Source organism: Chelonia mydas, chromosome 6 (assembly GCF_015237465.2).
Source record: "Chelonia mydas isolate rCheMyd1 chromosome 6, rCheMyd1.pri.v2, whole genome shotgun sequence".
Classification (NCBI taxonomy): domain Eukaryota; kingdom Metazoa; phylum Chordata; order Testudines; family Cheloniidae; genus Chelonia; species Chelonia mydas.
In genome coordinates, this window is record NC_051246.2 from 123,920,874 (window position 1) to 123,942,405 (window position 21,532).

Below are 21,532 nucleotides of genomic sequence, written 5' to 3' on the forward strand. Positions count from 1 at the left end.
TTGTGTGTTTAAAAAAAATACTGCAGACCTGCAGGTTATTAAAAATAAATTAAGCTCTCTGTCCCAGCTACAGGACAGCCTGATACAAAAACAAGTACATGCCAATGTAGACTTGGTCTAAATTGGTCTGGGTAACCTAAAAGCCCGATTGAATTTTTGGCAATGGCTTAATACTACCACATGGCTTATGCATAAGAAAAAATTTAGAAATAGGAAACTACACAGCCATAGCTATGTGATGCACTGAAATGCAGATACTTGCCCTAGCTACTTTGGAACACGAAATGTTCTGGGTCATATTGGGAAATATTAAGGGTTTGATGCATTTGTTAAAACAAAGAAAGAGATCATTGTTTGACACTTATCAATATGAATGGATGCAATATGTTTCCAGTATTGTAAAACCAGACTTGTTAATGGGAGAAATTGTTGTCAAAATTGCCCACCAACAGTTCCTGGAGGCAAAGGTATTGAAGGTTAGCCCACTCCCCATATTACACATGGGATCCTTCTGGCTACCCCGGACCTCGAGTCAGTGGGCTGGAGAGGGAGGGAAGCTATTGGACACTAGAGGTTGTACCGAATGGACTCCTGAAAAGTGGGTGTGCCTCACCTTGCCTGTTGCCCCAGAACCTTGTAGTAAAGATACATCACTAGGATCATGTATGTGAGATTAATTGGAATCACAAACTCAAATTGCCTCATAGTACCTTCTCTTGAATAGAAAGTGATACTGACTATTATAAATCTTAGTGGCAAAAGGGGGATTATGTTGGATCATATTAAAGAAGCTCTGTATTAAAATCACAAATGAGTTTGATTCCCCATAGTTTAAATTCCAGGATATTACTAATTAAGAGGTCTCTTGGTTTTTGGTGCTGTTTCGCTCCCTCTCTGTGTGAAACATGCAAGCTGCTAATTGTGTTAGTACATTCTAAGACAGAGTCTGTTCTCAAAGCAATTCTTTGTAACAACAACTACTCACACGAGAGAGACTCAAAGCAATACTCTGTAACAACAGAAACAGCACCCAGAGACTCCCCACCCTTTTGTTGTATTCATCTCGCTTTGTTAATAATTGTGATTAAAATAGAGAGAGAGAGGATGTATGTGGATGGATGCTTGGTGTGAATAATAACTGAATGATCAGGGAGGTGCCAGCCTAAGAATCCAGTGTCCATCGGCTGAAGAAGGCGTCAAGTGGAAATAACCAGAGGACCCCCGGAGGGCAGACTGGAATCCACCCAACAGCCTCAAGGATGGGAGAACCAAAGAACAAAATAACATCTGGCAGCACAGAGCTGTCAGGAATGTGCCATCTGCTGATTGATTCAGCAACAGCATGATGAAGCAATTCCCATAGACTGGCATAGGAAGAAATTCCTATAAAAATGGACTCTAGAAAGTGAGAACTTCGGGGTCTGATTCTGCAAACCAACTTCCAGGAGCATCAGATGAACATCTGACAAGGCCCTACTCCCTCCTCATGTCCAGGCCACCTGGCCAGTGGCTTGGCATGAGCAACTCTAAGCCTGGTAACTATGATAACAACCTTGCAGAACCTCTGTGTGTGTGTGTGTGAATGTGTGAATGTGTGAATAAATATGAAATTGAACGGAACGTTATTGCTATAACTAACTGCTTACTATGATTCTTTCTGTATTCACAATAAATGTGGCATTTTGCCTTTTCCCCTTTAATAAGATCCTGCTGGTTTTTATTGGTATAACAACAGCTGCTGTTCGAAAGGGGTCATTTTGTAATTGCTCCTTCAGTTCTAGCTGGCAAATATTCTTGTCACAGACTACATTTCCCCTTTTTAATTCCTGAGGAGTTAAAGGACATTTTCTCAGAGTAATGCAGTGTGGGGAATGTTTGCACTCTCATTGCTCTGCTGTACCTGTTCTGTGCTTAAATAAAGGACTTAAGTTTCTATTGTGGTCAACATGGGCACTTTTCAGGAGTCCTAAATCTACTTAAAGCCATTTTGTAAAGGTAGGTGTAGCATAATGGAATGGAAACTGTCAGCCCTTCATGACCATCTCTCTGGTATGGCACCATATTCTTGTCAGATCTTTCTCATCCCTTCACATTTGCCCCACTATTATGTGACCCCATGAGCCTCTGGATGTGTCAATGGTGTGGACAGGCTAAAGACACTCCACCCCATTTCTTCAGCTCTCTTCTGAGGTGTCCGTTGTCTAAAAAACTTACTGAAAGTTGTGCTAACTTCAGAACCTTCTCTGACATATTGATAAAAGTGCACCTGAGCTGTTCCAAGTGGGCAGAGGGATTGTCATAGGGCAGCCTTGCCCAAAGCATCATCCTGCAGGAAGTCACAGCATGAGGGGCATGTCTGCCTCAGTTTCCCCTCTGTAATAACAATAACTTCACTTTAGGCTCTCTTGTTGCTATACTTCCCCTCCTTGGGGGTGGTTTATTACAACAATAGAGTCCAAGTAGCTCATAACAAGAGGCCTAAACATGCAGTCCATTTTTCACCCCAGTGCAAGCAGTCATTAAAACTCAAGACATCTCATCCATTGACACCCCACATACCAGCACCTTTGACCACACCCAGACTCAGTCAGTCCTATCTTGTCAGGCCAGCCAACCCAAGCGTTCCAACTGGAGTACAGCCCCACCCTCTTCCCCATCCTAGCAGGAATGCCTATCTGCTGGGAGCATCCCTCACTCCCCCAGCCCTCAGTTCGTCTGAGTCTAGCTGTCCAACCCTGAAGATGCCAGCAGGTAAGCTTCTCAGCTGGTCCCCTGCCTTCAGCCCTCTCTAGGGTTTGGCTGCAACTCTCCATCTTAGAACAAGCCGGCAACACGTGCTGCTGCCACCTTTACCGCCACCTTCAGCCTCTCCAGACATGGCTCCTTGGCTTGGGGACAGCAAACTGCTCTTCAGCCTTCTCCCAGGAACCACGTTATGTTTCCTTTCAGAACTCACCGAGTCCCCTTGGCTTTAGCAGTTGTCACCTACCCTTCCTGACTGACCCACTCTGCTCTGACTCACTGAAACTCACCCCACTATAGCATTCCCTGATCCTTTATAACCCTGCCTGCTTAACCGGCCACATGGGAGCACCTGTCCTGGCACAGGGGCACTGGACCTACTTCATTTACAGGAGCCAGCCACCCTGTGACAGGGAACACACAGGATGAACTATGCCCAGAATGTAGGATGGGGGCTTTGTACCCTCTGCACTAAGGAGCTGAGTTGCACTCTATGCACACAAATGGTCCATCATGGAGAGGCAGGTGTATGTGAGCCTGGTGAGTGGTGGGCATGTGGCCACCTGGGCTGCAGTTCTACAGTTCCAGTGGGTAGAAATCCCATGTAGGTATGAAAACCAGGGGCTAATGCTATGGCATTGGAGTCTGCAGAGCTGTCCTGCACCTTGCCCCTGGTTTGAGGTTAGACCCTCTCACCCCCAAACGCCATATTGTTATACATGTAGGGCCTGCTTATAAAAATTTTGTTCAGGGGAAGGGTGATGTTTGCTTCAAATGAACAATACCCAATGTAAGGGCAATAAAGAGGAGAGCAGAGGCAGGCAATGAAATTCCCAAATATTACGCATCCACAACAATATATTAATAAGAAATAGTGTCTGATATTTAGAGTTGCATTGCACTGAAATACAGAAATGTAAATTAGTTCTCAAAGCTCTGAAGGCTAAAATTGGGATATAATTTTATATAGTGACCAGAAGCACATGACAGGTGACACATTTGATCTTTCAGGCATGTATGATTTGTATGAAATTTAAGGGATAAGGACTTTAAACTTACAGGTTATCTGTCTTATCTATTACTATTGTTAAATGATAAAGTATTTCTTTTAAATTCAATAAAATCAGTAGTGTGGATCAGACATTTGATTGGAAAGGCCAAAAGATCCTTACTACCTTTTTTCCCAAAGTGACACTGCAGTACTTTAAAATCATGGCACTCATTCACATATTTTATGGGACCTAGGTGTGATCTTGACATTCAGTGGAATGTAACACATCAAATGCTTTAGCCTAAACACTTTCAGGAGCAAAAATACCTGTAATTTGAAAAGCAAGGCACACCTCAGCTTCACGTACAGCACATCCAAGAAAATCATGAAATGATTTTTGGTTGGAAGGAAGAAATCCTTAAACCCACTTATACCAGAGTTAGGGGCCCACCATAGCCCAAATTAATCTGAACATAGGCTGAAGTCAGCATGGAACTCCCATGGAAATCTCTAGGCCAAATTCAGCGGTCATGTAAACAGTAGTGTAAGTTGTATGTCCAGTGTAAATGGCCAAGCACCAGAACTTGCATCAGGTTTTGGAGCCTTCAGTGGTTAGCAACTGAATGTAACTTAGAATGTGGGGATGACAGCTGCAGAGTAACTGGGTGCCGCTCTCCTTGACTCTTGTCTCTCCTCAGATCAGAGCCATGCTAGCCATGACCATAGATCCAACTGTAACAATGCTGGTTCTGGTGGGACCCAACTGAGAGTGCCAATTCAGGATAAATTGCTTCAAGCAGGGCAGTTACAGCCCAAGGCTGGGGTTTTTCCACCTCTAAGGCAAACCAAACCAGCCAGACAGAGAGGACTTTGGTTTTACCCCACTGGCTAACCACAAGTCACACAAGCAATTCCCTTGGACACTTCAGTTTCCCAGTATCACCACCAGTGCCACTTGTTAAGGGGATAAATGGTTATGGAAACCAAAACCCCAGTAAACGAAAAGAGGTTCTCTCAATTCCAAAGGACCAAGCCCCAGACCCAGGTCAATATACAAATCAGATCTTACCCACAAATCACGCCGTTGCCAATCCCTTAGAATCTAAAATCTAAAGGTTTATTCATAAAAGGAAAAAGATATAGATGAGAGCAAGAATTGGTTAAATGGAATCAATTCCATACAGTCATGGCAAAGTTCTTGGTTCAGGCTTGTAGCAGTGATGGAATAAACTGCACGTTCAAATCAAGTCTCTGGAGTACCTCCACAGCTGGGATGGGTCTTTCAGGCCCTGGTTCAAACATTCAGTTTAGCAAAGTTCCTCCAGAGATATGAAGCAGGATTGAAGACAAGATGGAGATGAGGCATCAGCCTTTTATAGTCTTTTCCAGTCTTTGTTCTTACTGTGGAAAATTACAGCAAAATGGAGTTTGGAGTCACATGGGCAAGTCCCTGCATACTTTGTTGAGTCACTAGGTGTATCTGCCTTCTCTCAATGGGTAAATTGTACAACTGATGGTCCTTAATAGGTCATCAAGCAGGCTAGGCAGAGCTGACACCAGCTTGTCTGGGGTGTCACCCAGAAGCATAGCATAAGTTTGAAATACAGACAGTATAGAGCCAATATTCATAACTTTAACTTCAAAAATGATACCCACATATAGACAGCATAATCATAACCAGCAAACCATAACCTTGTCTTAGACACCTTATTTGACCGCCTTTATACAAGATTTGGTGCCACTACAGGACCTTGGTTGCAACAATGATCTATACGGTCCCAGATTATGTCAATAACGTCACACCAGCGTATGATATTGAAACATGCTAAGCACCTTATGTGAGGTACTGAGTCCTTCAACTTCCACCGAATGGGAAGTAAGGATGCTGAGACGCTCAGGACCTTGCAGGATTGCACTCTGTGGACCAGATCCTCCGCTAGTGCAAATTAGCATAACTCCATTGATTTAACCAGAGCTACACCAATTTCATAGATTCATAGATATTAAGGTCAGAAAGGACCATTACGATCATCTAGTCTGACCTCCTGCACAATGCAGGGCACAGAATCGCATCCACCCACTCCTGCAATAAACCTCTCACCTATGTCTGAGCCATTGAAGTCCTCAAATCATGATTTAAAGTTCCATCAGCTGAGAATCTGGCCATGTGATTGCCTATCCAAGGGTGGACAGGGCCAAAGTAACTTGGTTCGTGTTACATAGTGAGTCAAAAAGAAAAATGGAAAAGTGTATTTTCAGTGGAAAATACAGTGAATGCATGCAATGAAGTGAGCTGTAGCTCACAAAAGCTTATGCTCAAATAAATTTGTTAGTCTCTAAGGTGCCACAAGTACTCCTTTTCTTTTTGCGAATACAGACTAACACGGCGGCTACTCTGAAACCTGTCCTAGTGTCCTAGTAGCTCTTCTGATTATAGCCAAGATTTTCTTAGTTCTCAGGCCTTTGCTGTAATCCAGAGATTTTCAAACTGTGGTCTGTGGACCACCAGTGGACTGCGAGCTCCACTCAGGTGGTCGCAGATAGTTCCCTCTAAGGTGCATACCTGGTCAGCCTCACATGAGAGAATGAAGGGCCACCCACCTAATTAGTGTGCCTCCACTAATTAGGTGCCTGGATCCTGGAGAAGACACTCATGTAAAGTGAGGTAGTGGCCTTGCGGGGAATAGGGGGTAGGTGGAAGGAGGCAGTGCAGTGAGAAGAGGGGGTGGGGGGAATTTGGGACCTACAGGGCTGCGGCGGCCAGAGAAAGAGGTGACTCTCCCCAGCTCCAGAGCTACATCTGCCGGGGAGAGACCCCCCCCTCCTTCCCAGCCCCAGCTTGGGGGCTGCCGTGGCAGGGTACATCCATTACATTAGAAATGTAAGACTACTGATATTAAAATATGAGTTGTGTGCTTTTATTTGTAGAACAAAAAAACATTAATTATTAAGGTTTTTTTAATATAGCGATTTTATCCAAAGCACTTTACAATAGTTAGCTAACGGTACAAACAACATTTGGGAAGATCATTAAGTAGTCCGCTGAGACCCGCAGCAATTTTCAAGTGGTCCGCCAAAAAAAAAGTTTGAGAACCACTGCTTTAACCAATAGTAGTCTATGCAGTCAGACAAATAGGTTGAAACTTCTTCAGTTGTTACATTGTGAGGTAAGTAGAAACAACCTTACATTATGCCATATAACTTCTTCTATGGGAGGCAGCTCTGTGGCTCAGCACAGTAATTAGTGTCTAATCCGTGTATTGCTGTTCCCATTCACTGATCCCTGATGGCATGCTGGATTGAGATGCTAAAAGGAACATCCTTACACTGCCTGCAAAAGATGCCTATGTTTCTATGCTTATTAATGTGTCTTAAACTTAGCAATATTCTACAGTATTTGCCAATATTGTTCTTTCAGTGGTGATGCCACCATGTGGCTGATTTTGAACGGCTACTTTTATCTTTGAATGTTGCATGGCTCACTTTTCTTTTGTTGATACAACATTTTCCATATGTAAGAATCATATTAAACACAAACCACCTTTTCACAATTGAACATCAGTTTCTTCCGGATATGGTTATCGGGAAAAAAAAGGCAACCAGGCCTGGAGTATGTGTGTGGAGGGGCAAATTAGAAAAGTGGAGAACACATAACATGATATGGGTGGGATTTTTAAAAGAGCTCAGCAGAGTTACGTCAGCGCTGACCACTTCTGAAAATCCTACCTTTGCCTTTTAGAGTAGCAGCCGTGTTAGTCTGTATTTATGCTCACATAAATTGGTTAGTCTCTAAGGTGCCACAAGTACTCCTTTTCTTTTTACCTTCGCCTTGTTTACAAAACTAAGCCCAACTACACTATATATTGTTGCCCTAGTGCTGAATGGGAGCAGAATTGAGAGTCTTAAAGGTCTGTTTCCTGTTTGTTGTTTTTTTATTATTTGCATTGCTGATTAATCTAGGACCCTAATCATGGACCAGGACCCCATTGTTCTGTGTGTACAGCACCTAGCACAAAAACATAGTCCCTGCCCCGAAGAGCTATTGCTTTCTGCACTGTCACCCAATTCGCACCTACCCTTTGGATCCTCTATTGTTCTTAAAGGGGACACTAGTGATTTCAGGCAAAAATTCACCCTTCCCATCCACAAAACTTTTATAAACAGATTATGCAGAGCAATATGGAGCTTGGGGGTGAGAGAATCTAACCTCAAGCCCTGTGCAAGGTGCAGGCCAGCCCTGCAGTTCCAAGGCCATGACACCCGCTTCTCCCCAAATTCTACACACAAGATTGCGGTGAGCAGAAACAGTGCAGCGCAACTGGTGACCCTATAGTCACCAGAGGCCAAGGCCCCGCGGGGACGGCACGGCCGTCCAGTGCCCGGCGGTGGCCAAGGCTGCGTGGGGATGGCACGGCTAGGTCGTGCCCAGCGGCAAAGCCCATCCAGTCTCCGGACACTACAGTGCCTGGCCGCAGGAGGCCCCTATGGGTGCAGAGAGTGGGGGCTGGTGGCAGGAACACCGGTGGTCCAGCAGCTCGCTAGCGCCCCCTGGGCACACCACAGCCACCTGACGCCGCCCCGCCCCGGCAGTGCCCCTCGGGCCGGGATTGAGGCACCGCCTCACAGCTCCCGGCAGCCGCGTCAGGGGGCGCTGCTCACACAGACCGTTCCCCCTCCCCACGGCCCCGCGGCGCGACCAATCACAGGCCGCTCCCCGCCTCCCCTAGCAAGGGCTTCTGCGGCGGGAACGCGCCCGCTAACCAATGACCGCCCCAGGGGGCGAGGCTCACGACAGCCAGTGAGCGGCAGGCACAGAGCTCGCGGTGTCCAATGAGCGGCCGCCGGGAGGCTCGGTGAGGCCAATGAGCGGCCGCCGGCGGGCGGGGCTCCGCCAATGAGGTGTGCGGGGTGAGGTTTGAATTGAGCCGGGGCCCGCGGAAGGGGAGGTTGATCCGCGCGCCGCCGGGTCGTGCCCGCGCTGGGGACTTGGGGTCTCTCTCTGGGTCCGGCACAGGTATGAAGGGCAGGGGGTGGCGCGGCGCGGCTGCAGCCCTGCCGCCTCCAGGGCGCGAGCCAGGCCCCCCCCCCCCATGGGCCCGGCCCCTCCTGACAGTCCCAGCGGGCGACCCCTGCCCCACGGCCCCAGCGGCGGCGCGGGACGGGCTCTGTTCCCTGGCAGTGCCCCCCTCCCCGCCCCTGGGTTTCACTGCAGAGGAGCGTCTCCTGGGAGGGGGAGGGGGGCGCAAAATCCAGCGCGGAGCGAAGCCGTTAACGCCCGGGGGGGCGGGGGCGTGGAGCTACCCTGCAAGAAGGGCGGTGACCCGGGTTCCCAGGCAGGGGGACCGCTACCTCCAGCGTTGCAGAGCCGGGGAGCGGTTCTGAAGGGTCGTAGTTAAACCGACCTAATCCTCTAGCCTAGGCCCGGTCTAACTATCCTTTGTTCTGTAACTGCAGAGATGTGAGTTGCCTGCTTCATCTTAAAGGTCTCCTGGAACATGTTTACCCCTTATGCTAAACAATTTGTCCTTGTATTTAGCCGTGAGGCTCTGATTACCTTTTCCAGACCTGAAGATCTCTGTAGCTCCAAAGTTTGTCTCTTTCTCCAGCAGAAGTTGGTCAAATAAAAGATATTACCTCGCCCACTTTGTCTCTCTACGGTGATGGTAGTTAGCTAGTTAGTTAGTTGTATTGCAGTAGCATTTATGGGCCCCAATCAACTGTCGTGGCCCCACTGTGCTAGGAACTCTCACAACACACAAGGTCCCTGCCCCAACAAGTTCATAATCTAAATTGTCAATGACCTTATGGCTTCTAAGTAGCTTCTACAGTGTTTTGGTTTACTTGTATGATTCCTTAGCGTGAATGGGCGTGGTTGTATAGGACGCCACCCAGTAAGAGTAGCCAGGCAAGTACCAGTCCGGTGGCAAAAGCCTACCCTACCAGAACAGTAGGATGCCAGTGGCTTAGGATCTACTGGTTAAAAGTATTTTTAATGTCTGATGCATATGGCTGTAGTGAAGAGCCATTACTGAAATTCTAACAAAAATTAGATACTTGGAAGCTTTCAGTGGGTATTTTAAAATGCTTTAATGTAAAATTACAATAAACTTGTAACAGAACTTGATCATTTGTCTTATTTCCTAATTCCTTATAAACTTGTTCTAGGATAGTTAAGATGGCTGCTACATCCCAGTTTGCCAATCGATATAGAAAGGATCTGAGCACAGAAACGCTTAGAACAAAAGTTGCACGCAGGAAGTCTCTGATTCAAAAGGAGAACAGATACAAGCAATTTGAAAGGAGCAGACAGTTTGGACTGGCAGATGTCAATGTCCAGTTATCGAAAGACAGGGGACTTCCTAAGCTGGACGAGACAAATGAAGTGCGCTCTCAGGAAAAGACCACAGCTAAACGGAGTGAGTAAAAGCTTATAGTACTGTTCAGCATTAAAATATTTCTTAAATTTCTTTAAGCTGGTTTTATGGCTAAAGAAGCTGTGTTTGCAGTCATAGGGATTTAACTGTGTGTGGAGATGAGCATTATAAATTGGATAATGGGAGATTTGAGTCCTTTGGCTACCACTCCAGTTCTACTGACTATTAATTGGATTAATAGATAAGACTAATATACAGTTCTTCCCTTTTGTTTCCCCCCATTTCAGTGATCATAGTTCATTCTTCAACCTGCTTTGGATTTCATGCATATCTTATTGTGGGCACATTTTATTGATTCCATTTATAAGCTGTCTACAATTAGTACGTGTTTTAGTAAATAATGACCGCTATAAATTGTCTAGCCAGCAGCTCAATCATTTGCTCATATCTCTGGCTTACAACCACCTATAACACCTTCCAATGTGCTTATAACACATACTAATGTCTGTAAAATGCTGTGGAGAATGCAGGAATGTTTTGGTATTCTTTTTATTGACAGGATGGGTGACTCAGTTTACCCACAGAGTGGTGATACTTGCACCTCCACTACAAAGTGGTGCTGGTTAAGAGTGTGGAAAAGAATCAGTCACAGCAGGCTGACATAGCTATGCTGGCAGAATTCCTGGTTTAGACTGAACTGAGTCAACAGAAGAATGCTTCTGGGGCCGCTGCTGGCATAGCTATACTGGCAAAGGCTCAGTAGTGTAGACAAGCCCTTACTGTACGGTTGATTTCTGCTCTGGACATACAGCTGGATGTCACAGAGGGTACATCTACACTGCAATAAAAAAATATGTGGCACTGAGTCTCAGAGTTTAGATCGGGGTGGGGGAAACTTTTTGGCCCGAGGGCCACGTTCGGGTTGCGCAACTGTATGAAGGGCTGGGTAGGGAAGGCTGTGCCTCCTCAAACATCCTGGCCCCCGCCGCCTATCCATCCCCTCCCATTTCCTACCCCCCCTCAGAACACCCAACCTATCCAAGCCCCCTGTTCCTTGACCCCTGACTACCCCCTCCCAGGACTTCCCCCTCCCCCCTGGCCCCTAGCCGCCCACCAGAACCCCACCCCCTATCCAACCCCCCCCCCGCCCCCACTCCCTGTCCCCTGACTGCCACAACCCTTATCCACACCCCCACTCCCTGACAGGCCCCCTGGACTCCTACGCATATCCAACCTCCCCTGTCCCCTGATAACTTTTCCACACACCCCAATCTCCAGCCCATCCAACCACTCCCTGTCCCCTGACTTCCCCTCGGGACCCCCTGCCCCTTATCCAACCTCCCCGCCCCCTTACCATGCCAGAGCCAGCCACGCCGCCGTGCTGCCCGATGGGAGCGGCAGGCCAGAGCGCTGCCAGCGCGGCAGTGTAACTGTGGGAGAGGGGGGACAGTGGGGGAGGGGCCAGGGTCTAGCCTCCCCAGCCGGGTGCTCAAGGGCCAAGCAGGATGGTCCCGCGGGCCTGGTGTGGCCTGCCTCTGGCTTAGATCAATAGACTCAGGCTCATAGAGCTTGGGCTGCGGGGCTGAAAATTTTAGTGTATATGTTTGGAACCACCCTCTCTCGCATGGATTTGGGTCCAGGTTCCAGCCCAAATGTCTGCTTTAATTTTTAGTCACCACAATCTGAGCCCAAGTCAGCTGACACAGGCCAGCCGCAGCTATGGCTGCCATGTTTTATTGCAGCGTAGATGTACCATAGACAAAAGGGCCTGGTTTGGAAGAAGGTATCTTAAGAACTGGCTGGAATTAACACATGTGAATGGCAGACCCAGCAACTGGACCATTAACTCCTAATGACTAGCAGCCAAGAGCAAGTTACTTTCTCCATCTCTGCAGGGAAGCAAAGTGGAAAAGTCCCAAGCAGGAGAACAAAGGGGAGGAGATATGAAGATATTGTGTTAAGTGCACTGCTGCACACATGCAGGAACTCAGATACAAAACCAGGGCTTTGGAGTTGTGCTCCGGCTCCGCTCCAGCTCCAGGCAAAAACCTGCAGCTCCACTGTTCCGGAGCTGCTCCGGCTCCAAAGCCCTGTAACAAAACAGATTCCAGGAAGGTATAGCATATTTCAGCCATAGGCAACGACTGTAGGTCAGGGGTGGGCAAACTTTTTGGCCCGAGGGCCACATCTGGGAATAGAAATTGTATGGCGGGCCATGAATGCTCACAAAATTAGGGTTGGGGTGCAGGCTCCGGAGTGGGGCCAGAAATGAGGAGTTCAGGGTGCAGGATGGGGCTCTGGGCTGGGGCGGAGGAGTAGGGTTCCGGGGTGGGGGGAGTGAGGGCTCTGGCTGGGGGTGCAGGCTCTGGGGTGGGGCTGGGGATGAGGGGTGCAGGAGGGTGGATCGAGGGATTTGGAGGGCGGGAGGGGGATCAGACCTGGGGCAGTGGGTTGGGGCGCGGAGAGAGGCTCGGGGTACAGGCTCTGGGCGGCACTTACCTCAAGTGGCTCCCGGAAGTAGCGGCATGTCCCTTCTCCAGCTCCTGTGCAGCCAGGTGGCTCTGCATGCTGCCCCATCTGCAGGCAGGTTCCCAGCCAATGGGGGCGGCACTTGGGGCAGGGGCAGCATGCAGAGTGGAGCCCCCTAGCTGCCCCTACATGTAGGAGCTGGAGAGGGGCCATGCCGCTGCTTCTGGGAGCCACGTGGAGCGGCCCCCAACCCAGCTTCCCATCTGGAGCGCCGGAGCGGGCCCATGCTGCAGCTTCCAGGAGCCGTATGGAGCAGCCCCCGACCCTCTCATAAAGCAGTATTATCCATCTGAACTTGTTGAAAGAGTATTTAAATAAAAAAATAAGACATTCTAATAAATACCTTTAAAAATTGTGACTTGCTGCTCTGACCTTCTTAAGGGTCTTTTTAACCAGGGAGAAAGTGACTGTATAGAACAAAGGGTGAAACTGACTTGTACAAGGCACAAAGTAAACTGAAAAACAAAAATATCTTTCATTTAGTCATCGTAGGTGATACTTATATCAATAAGTACAAACTTTTCAGATGAGTGTCATTTTTTTTTCAAGTTTGCATAAGTATTTAATCTCTCACATAATCTCTATCTGATTTGTTCTCCTCAATTACAAAACATTGCAGTTTTTTTGGCTGCTTTCACTTCTTTTAGTCTGACTTGCTATGAGATGTACAGATTCTGTGGTTTGTTCCTCATTTGCCTTAGGGTTGCACCTGAATTCCACTGGATGGGTACAAGTTTCACTTTTATGCTATCTGTACCCATCTGTTTTCTCTTGTCTTATATTTAGATCGTAAGCTCTTTGGGGCAGGGATTGTCTTTTTCTTTCATGTTTGTACAGTGCCAAGCACAACTGGGGCCCTGGTCCATGACCAGGGCTCCTAGCACTAATACACAATAAATAATAATAATCGACAAAACCCTTAGCTGAAACTTGTAATGCAGGCACAATCTCAAAGTAAACAGTGAGGGCAACTTTCTGTTGCAACTCAGCATCATCCTCTTGTATCTTAAATAGGAGAATTCTAAATATTTATCCAATGACTTATGTAACCTTCCAGGCAACATTAGTATTCTGGTCATGTTATACTGTAACAAAATTTGAGAGAGTAAAGTATCTTCAGAATTTTGTAAAATGTCCATTTCTGTCTTTTCATAGAACAAACTACAAATGGAGCCGTCAATAAAAGTGAAAATGAGCGCAAGGAAATGCTCCAGCGCTACAAAGAGGAAAAAGAACTTCGAAAACTAAAACAACAAAGAGAGAAAGCTAAACGGGGAGTGTTTAAAGTTGGGCTTTACAGACCTAATGTACCTGGCTTTCTTCCATTTGTACCACAGAACCCAGTGATAGTCAAGCCAAAGGAGAAGGTAATGAAGAGTAAAATTTGTACCGGTCTTCAATGGCACATGTTAAATAATGCTTTATATGTTTTTTTCATTGTTTTATCATACAGTAAGAAATTAATAGAAATTGTACATAACATTTTTACTAATTCAAAAACTGAGGACTAACTTCATCACTGGTAAAAAGAAAAGGAGTACTTGTGGCACCTTAGAGACTAACAAATTTATTTGAGCATAAGCATCCGATGAAGTGAGCTGTAGCTCACGAAAGCTTGGGCTCAAATTAAATTTGTTAGTCTCTAAGGTGCCACACGTCGTCCTTTTCTTTTTGCAAATACAGTCTAACACGGCTGCTACTCTGAAACCTTCATCACTGGTGTAACACTAATAGAGTCAATGTTATACCAGTGGTGATTTGCCTTCTTTTTTTATAAGCAAAGTGGAATAGATTTCTATGGTGTATAAATTTACATTCTTGAACTAGGACAGAAGCTCCTAGAGCTAGTCTGCCCTACAGTGGAGTGGAGGCATATACCAGCAAAAGTAATTCTTTTGTCAGTATAGTTTAAACCATGTCCCCAAACAACATAAGCTGTAATTCAAAAGGAGTCTCTTGCTAGTATAAGCTGCATCTACATGGGGTTGGTGGTTACATAGTGCTCTCAGGGGTGTGATTAACTAGCATAGCACTGCGGGCAAATCTTTGTAGTATAGTAACTCCTTGCTTAACATTGTAGTTATGGTTCTGAAAAATGCGTCTTTAAGTGAAACGATGTTAAGCAAATCCAATTTCCCCATAAGAATTAATGTAAATGGGAGGGTGGGGGTTAGGTCCCAAGGAAATTTTTTTCACCGGACGAAAAACTATATATGTGTGTGTGTATATATATATTGTGTATATATACACAGAGTATAAGTTTTAAACAAACAATTTAATACTATACATAGCAATGATGATTGTGAAGCTTGGTTGAGGTGGTGAAGTCAGAGGGTGGAAGAGGGTGGGATATTTCCCAGAGAATGCCTTACTGGCTAAATGATGAACTAGCACTCGACTGAGCCCTCAAGGGTTAACACGTTGTTAATGTAGCCTCACGCTCTACAAGGCAGCATAAATGGAGGGAAGGGAGACAGCATGGCAGACAGACACGCACCCTGTGTGAGTGAGAGAGATGCACATTGCCCCTTTAAGTACGCTGACACCACTCTAAGTACATCGCCTTTTTAAGTAGATCAGCAAGTTGACAGCTGCTGCTGCCAGAAAGTCGTGTCTTCCCGTCCCGTCCCCCCGTGTGTGTCCCCCTGCTCTATGGAGATGGAGTAAGTGGGGGACAGGGGGGAGGGGGACATCCTGACATTAGCGCACACACACAGCAGTAGCTCCAAGGCAGAGGGCAGGAGCAGCACATGGCAGTCGGGGGAGGGACAGCTGAACTGCCAGCAATAGATAGCCTGCTAGGCGGCTGCCACACAGGGGATTTAGGGGAGCGGGAAGCTGACAGGGGGGCGCCGGTTCCAAGCCCCCATCAGCTAATTCCAATGGGCTGCTCTTTCTGCAAGCAGTGGACAAAGCAGGCGGCTGCCAAACAACATTATAAGTGAGCATTGTGCAACTTTTAAAGGAGCATGTTCTATAATTGATAAGCAATGTAACAACGTTAACCGGGGCAACTTTAGGTGAGGAGTTACTGTATACACCTGTCCTTAGTATGTCAAAGCCTTTTCTTCTTAATTGCTGCAACTGGGGAGAGGGGAAAGGAATATGCTAACTTCTGTTTCTTTGGGGATGGGTCTAGGCTGCTCCTACTTCTTCTGCGAGGATTACAAGATCACAGGCAAAGAGCCACTCGGAACAAACTGTTATGTCGGCTAGATCTCAGCAGTCCATGGTTTGTCTTCTGTTTTTTTGTTTACAAATTGAGAGAATTAGATGTGCTTAATAACTGTGAATGTTGTAATTCCTTTAAAATCCCTAGTTTTGGGTCATGTGTACTTACATTCAAAACTTTACTGCCCAGCTGACAGTTCTAACTATTGTAAACAAGCTTTACAGATAAGGGTAAAAGCACTTGCCTATAGTCCCAAGGAGCTGACTGATCACATGGTGCTGCCTGTTCTTGTTTCCACCTGCTATATTGCACTAAAGAAAACTAACTTAGTTCTGTAAAAATCAAAAGTACTTTCTTAATATTATTTTTTCATAGAAAACAATTGCTCTGCTTACCCCTGGGGATATGTGATGGGATGATATGTGATCACAAAGGAAAGGTGGTTCATGAGACAATCCAATATCTGGTTCTCACTATGGAAAATTTTTTGAAAACTGCTGTGCTAACAAATAACGTAGCTTACAAATATGTAGGATTTTCTTTCTGCATGCTGTGTAGTTGTGGCCATATCAATCCCAGGATATTAGAGAAAGACAAGGTGGGTTAGGTAATCTCTTTATTGAACCAACTTCTGTTGGCAAGACAGAGAAGCTTTTGAGCCACACAGAGCTCTTCATCACAGACCTGAAGCCACAGACCTGTGGCTCAAAAGTTTGTCTCTCTCAACAGAAGTTGGTCCAATAAAAGATACTACCTCACCCACCTTGTCTCTCCAACTTCTTTCTGCTCAGTTCATCTTCCCATGTTTTAAATTCTTCCTCCTACCAAGTCATTCAGTAGCCATTACTTTGGCTTGGAGAATTGGTGAACTATGATGAGCCTTGCATACAGATCTTTGAAGATAAATAACCTTTCCTAACCTGTATTTTCTCATTCTATATTACTTTCTGGCTTCATAGCATAAATGGGTTGAGGACCACCCTAAACACTAGGTGCACCATAGGTGTTTACGTCTACAAAACAGGCCATGGATTTTTATGTTCTTATACAGTGGAACAAGATCTCTTGGTTTTAAATGTCTCATTTAAAAGGTCCTCACACATTACATTGCATACTACTCATTTAATCTTCTAAGGATTAGAGACTGAATTAGCCATAGGTCTAGATTCTAGCTGGGCTCCAGGGAGTCTAAAATAGCAAATCTGATGCTTTGAATGCTAACCATTCCTTTCTTTATTCTGCATATTGCTTTGATAATTTTCAGTGATAAAACTAGCAAATGTGTCAACTGAGCATCTTTACCCAAATCTGAACTGAGAACCCTGTTCAAGAATTTTTAAAGACTGACTGTACGCAAGTATCCCACTGCAGCACTTTGGACCTTTGGAGTGATGAGTCCAGGCCCAGTTCCATTTTATTTTGTCAGCAAGAATGAGTTCAGAGTTGTTTTTGTCTTGCACCTTTCATGCCTAACTTGATTATCACTTAATACTTTAATCAAGGGCTAAACTCTCTCTAAATTATACTGTGTGCTGTTTATTTGACCCCATGTTCTGCTTCGTTATGACTTGCTTCTTTACGGACTAGAGTACTTTGTGCATTTCAGATGCAGTTAGTTCTGACATCTTTCATGACTAACTTTCTCTGCTTTGAACAACTCTACAAGGGTGAAACATTATAATACTGTCTTGCTGTTGGTTTAATTGAATGTTGTATTTGGACTATCTACCTTTTTTGGGCACCAGCTGTATACTTTTGGGGGCAAATTAATTTGAAATAATCTTTGAAAGAGGTCACACTTTGACTCTCTAGCAATCTTGTCTTAGATAATGCGAACTTACATTTGAAGGATCTCTACTAATAACTTTCACTTCATGTACTAAAAGTTTTCTGAGAATTGGCATCTAACTTGCATTACATGTGCATAAAGGTCCAGCAGAAATCAGTACCCACTTCCAAAGTAATTTAGAAACCCAGTTCAAGGACTCACTTCACTCTTTACCCATCCAACTGAGAAAGGGTCAGAAGTATAATGTAAAATTGAGAGAAGTGTCAAAAATGAGCTGTTTTGGTTCCCTTAATCTCTCATTTTAAACACTTAAAATCAGTGTGACGCTAATCAGGACTTTCTAGAAGAGGTACAAAGGAAATATGAAAGAAGGGGAAAGAATTAGTCTTCCTTATTTTTAGAAAGGTGAAGTTTCACAAAACATAACTTCTTTGTAGATCTATGCTGACCACGCTACCAATGGGTATAGCGTGCGCCCTACCCAAACCGGACGCAGACAGACATGTGCAGACAAAGTGACTGAAAAAAAGAAAGGTAGGAATGTAAAATGGTTTGGAATGTGAAAGTGGACACTGGGTTAAAAGGTCATAGCACTGGGACATGGATTGCCTAGCATACTACTAGCCATGAAAAAGTGAATTTTCAGTCTAATTTACTTTTTTCCTATTTGCATTGTTTTATTTTGTTACAATTCCCTCTGCTTGAGCAAAATGGACTGCTCAGTTTCACTTTATGAATACTACAGGGGAAGTTATTTTCAAATTAGTCCATTAAAACTAATGAAAAAAAATTGCTTATACGCTTTGTAAAAGCCTTTGCTCCAAAAATAACTAGTCCACCCGATTTCCATTTAAGTCCGCACTTCCAGCACAACCCAGGCAGGATTTCCCCTAGGTCTTGATGTTTTAACTGAGTCACCTGTAGGTGTGCACCCTCTCCAGACCAGTAGTACCTATGCCATCCCTGTGTTCAAAGGTTAGATTTTTTTTCCCCTAACCACGGTCAGTGAAGTAGTGCCCATCGGACAGACTTCAGCCATGCCTGATCTCATGCAAAGCACTCCAGCATCCAAGCCCCTCTCTTTTGATATACTTTGACCATTTTCTTTCTTTGGTTGTGCCTTGAGAAGGATTTCAGACTAAGACTGTTTTTTAATTTGACACTGGCTATAGCTTGCTGCATGTTTTCATGCCTCCAGGGTTTCATTCTCTTTCCCTATGTCCCTATTATACCTTCTCTTGCCCTATGTTGTGGCTCCATTGTATAGTTAGTGCATCTTTACCCAAATCATAGTTTGCCTTCATAGTTTTGGAGCAAAGCTGGAAGTTCTAATTATTGTGAACAATCGGTGTGCAAAATATGCTCACCACCACTAACTTCAGTATAGATTTGGCAAAAGGCTTTAATACAGCCAAGTTGCTGTTATCCAGTCCAGAGTAGGTTGCAAATTAGACTGGTAAAAAAAACAGTGAAATTTTTACCAAAAAAGCTGCTCAAACCAAGATAATGTGCAAATATAGGTGGTTTTATTAAGTAGTGTGGACAAAAAAAATCTGTCCATAGAACATCTTGTCATTGAAACAGAAAATCTTTAGAGAATACAGATGTTAATGTAGAGACCATGTTTTGCAAGTGTTCCACACAAAGTGTAGTCCTTTTCTGAAAAAGATAATGTTATAATGTGTGAATGAGTTTGTTCAAACTGAAGTTCCTAAAGTGGCTCAACACACTGAAAAATGGCTCTGAAGAGAGCAGGCTAAATGGCTTACAGATTAAACAATTTGCCTTGCATGCTGGAGGCAGGAGTTCATGCCCTCTGTGAGATATTAGGGCAATTAGATGAATGTGGCTGTATTTGGTACTGGTTGCATTGGTCAGTGATATAATGTGACCCTAAGCAGCCACATACATTAAGAAATGGTTCTTGCCAGCAGTATCTGTCTAGTTATTGGACTTCCTGTGTGATGGCTCCATATACTTGCAACATGTTTTTAGAGAGGGTGATTTCAGAGTAGGCACTGGTCCTTAAATATCACTGAGATATAGGTGCCTTAAATGCCTTAGATAATTTGTCTATAATTATCAAACTCACTTAAAAATCTGAGTAGTTTCCAGCATGGATTGTTTTAAATCACTGATTTTAATTATTTAAATCAGCAAGTAGCAAACCTTAATTTAAATAATTGATTTTAGTTATGCTTTCTGTTAGTACTTTAGTTATTTTCTTAAAAGTTTCATAATTTACGAAATAACAATCTGAGTAAAAAATCAGTTGTCAAGCTGCATTTAGAAATTGTAATTCAACTAAATGCACAAACAGCATTTGAATATTGTTTTTCATTAAGTAAAACTACTGTACTGTGTTGGATACATAAGAAGAAAAAAAGTGAAACTAAAAATTCCTAATAAGCTTTTCTGTACAATGAGGGGAGGAGTACTGTTTGGGAAAAACAAAATACTAACATTGACTCCATTATAAAGATGGAAAATGATATAGATACTTGATGCAGTATATGACAAATATTATGTCATTTTTTTAAAGCTTGACCTCAAAAGTTACCATGTTTTTGCTCATAAAAAGTAGCCTTTAACTTGTTACTTAGTGTGTAGTAGAAAGGGCAAGTAGACTCAGCATATTTTTAATTTTTTTCAATGGTTTTAATAGGTGATAGTAAATATAGGCCTTAGCCTAGCTTGTCATAAATTTAATTGTAAACAGATTTATTTTTGTTAAAAAGCATATGATTTATTTTTTAATAAATCAATAACTTTTATCCACTTAGATCCTAGGCTAAAGCTTTTTGCCTGAAAACTGTACTCAAAGACTTATTCTTAGAGGAAAGATGGCTTTGTGGTTAAAGCACAAGTTTGGGACTTGGGAGGTCTGGGTTTAATTCTGAGCTCTGCCATGTACTTCCTGTGTGAGCCTGGGCAAGTCACTCTTTGTCAAGTCCTTGTCTGTAAAATGAGGATAATATTCACTTTTTTTGGTCTGGTCTATTTGTATTGCAAACTTTCAGGACCAGGGACTCTTACTGTGCATATGTACTGTGTCTAGTGCAATGGGCTTTGATCTCCATTAGGGTCTCTAAGCACTGCCATAATACATTCTGAGGTTTTGTGCGGTCTTTGGCAACTCAAAGCACTGTCCTGATGCAAGGATTGATCTCTGCCCTCAGTGCTCTGGGAGCGCTAACTGCATTAGCATAGAGAAAAATCTGGCGACCTGCCATCTGGTGCTGATGCCAAAGCATTTACCGCTGGCTTTTATGAAACCAGAACTCTGGACCTAAATTGATTGATAATATTGTTTTAATGTTGCCTCCTTGCAAGTTATGGTGAAATAGCCTTAGGAATTATGATATTCCTTGCAGTGGTGGTGCAACCTGAACTCCCTACAGCCTCAAATGTAAGAATCACCAGATCGACCTCCTCTACTCTGACGAAACAGATGTCAAAGCCAGCTACGACCATGAGTAAGTGAAGCAGTAAGACTCCTATATTCTTGGTGTTCATAGAAAAACTGTTTCAGCTTGTACAGCTAAGACTTAGTGTTCAGAGGTGGCACAGAAAACTTAGTATCAAACTGACATAGAAAGGAAGGGTCTAAATGTTGAAATCAGTAATTTCTCCTGTGAAAGAAGGCCTTGTGACTGCAGCCTCTATTTCAATGTTTAACTCAATATGCAAAAATCAACATTAGAGAGAGTTGGGGGAAATACAGTAATATGGAAGTATTTATACCTTATGTTAATTAAAGGCTGGCACATCTGTGCTTTTTCTTATCTGGCTTAATGTGCTGCTAGTTGGTTGTATCACCATTAAAATATTTAGGTTATAAATTATCTCTGTCTAGTAACAGAAATCAAAAGAAATACATTGTCCGAGGTAGGGGCTGCTCTCTTCATCGGTGTTTGTATGTTGCCCAGAACAGT

The 21,532-nt window shown here is 44.3% G+C and overlaps 1 protein-coding gene and 1 non-coding gene across 6 annotated transcripts in view; both read left to right on the plus strand.

Moving 5' to 3' along the window:
• Window positions 1-8,548: 8,548 nt before the first annotated feature.
• DLGAP5 (DLG associated protein 5) overlaps window positions 8,549-21,532 on the plus strand; it is a 40,363-nt gene continuing 27,379 nt past the window's right edge. For 3 of the 5 annotated variants that reach the window (XM_043549166.1, XM_043549168.1, XM_043549167.1), the window contains exons 1-6: window positions 8,549-8,586; window positions 9,899-10,149; window positions 13,792-14,003; window positions 15,776-15,868; window positions 18,035-18,131; window positions 20,972-21,073. In XM_043549166.1, coding sequence (XP_043405101.1) covers window positions 8,564-8,586; window positions 9,899-10,149; window positions 13,792-14,003; window positions 15,776-15,868; window positions 18,035-18,131; window positions 20,972-21,073 — 778 coding nt within the window. In that variant the 5' untranslated portion in view covers window positions 8,549-8,563. The other 2 variants (XM_037901245.2, XM_037901246.2) reach the window with 1 other exon arrangement.
• On the plus strand, window positions 19,443-19,576 carry LOC114020155. Its single transcript, XR_003565040.1, has one exon.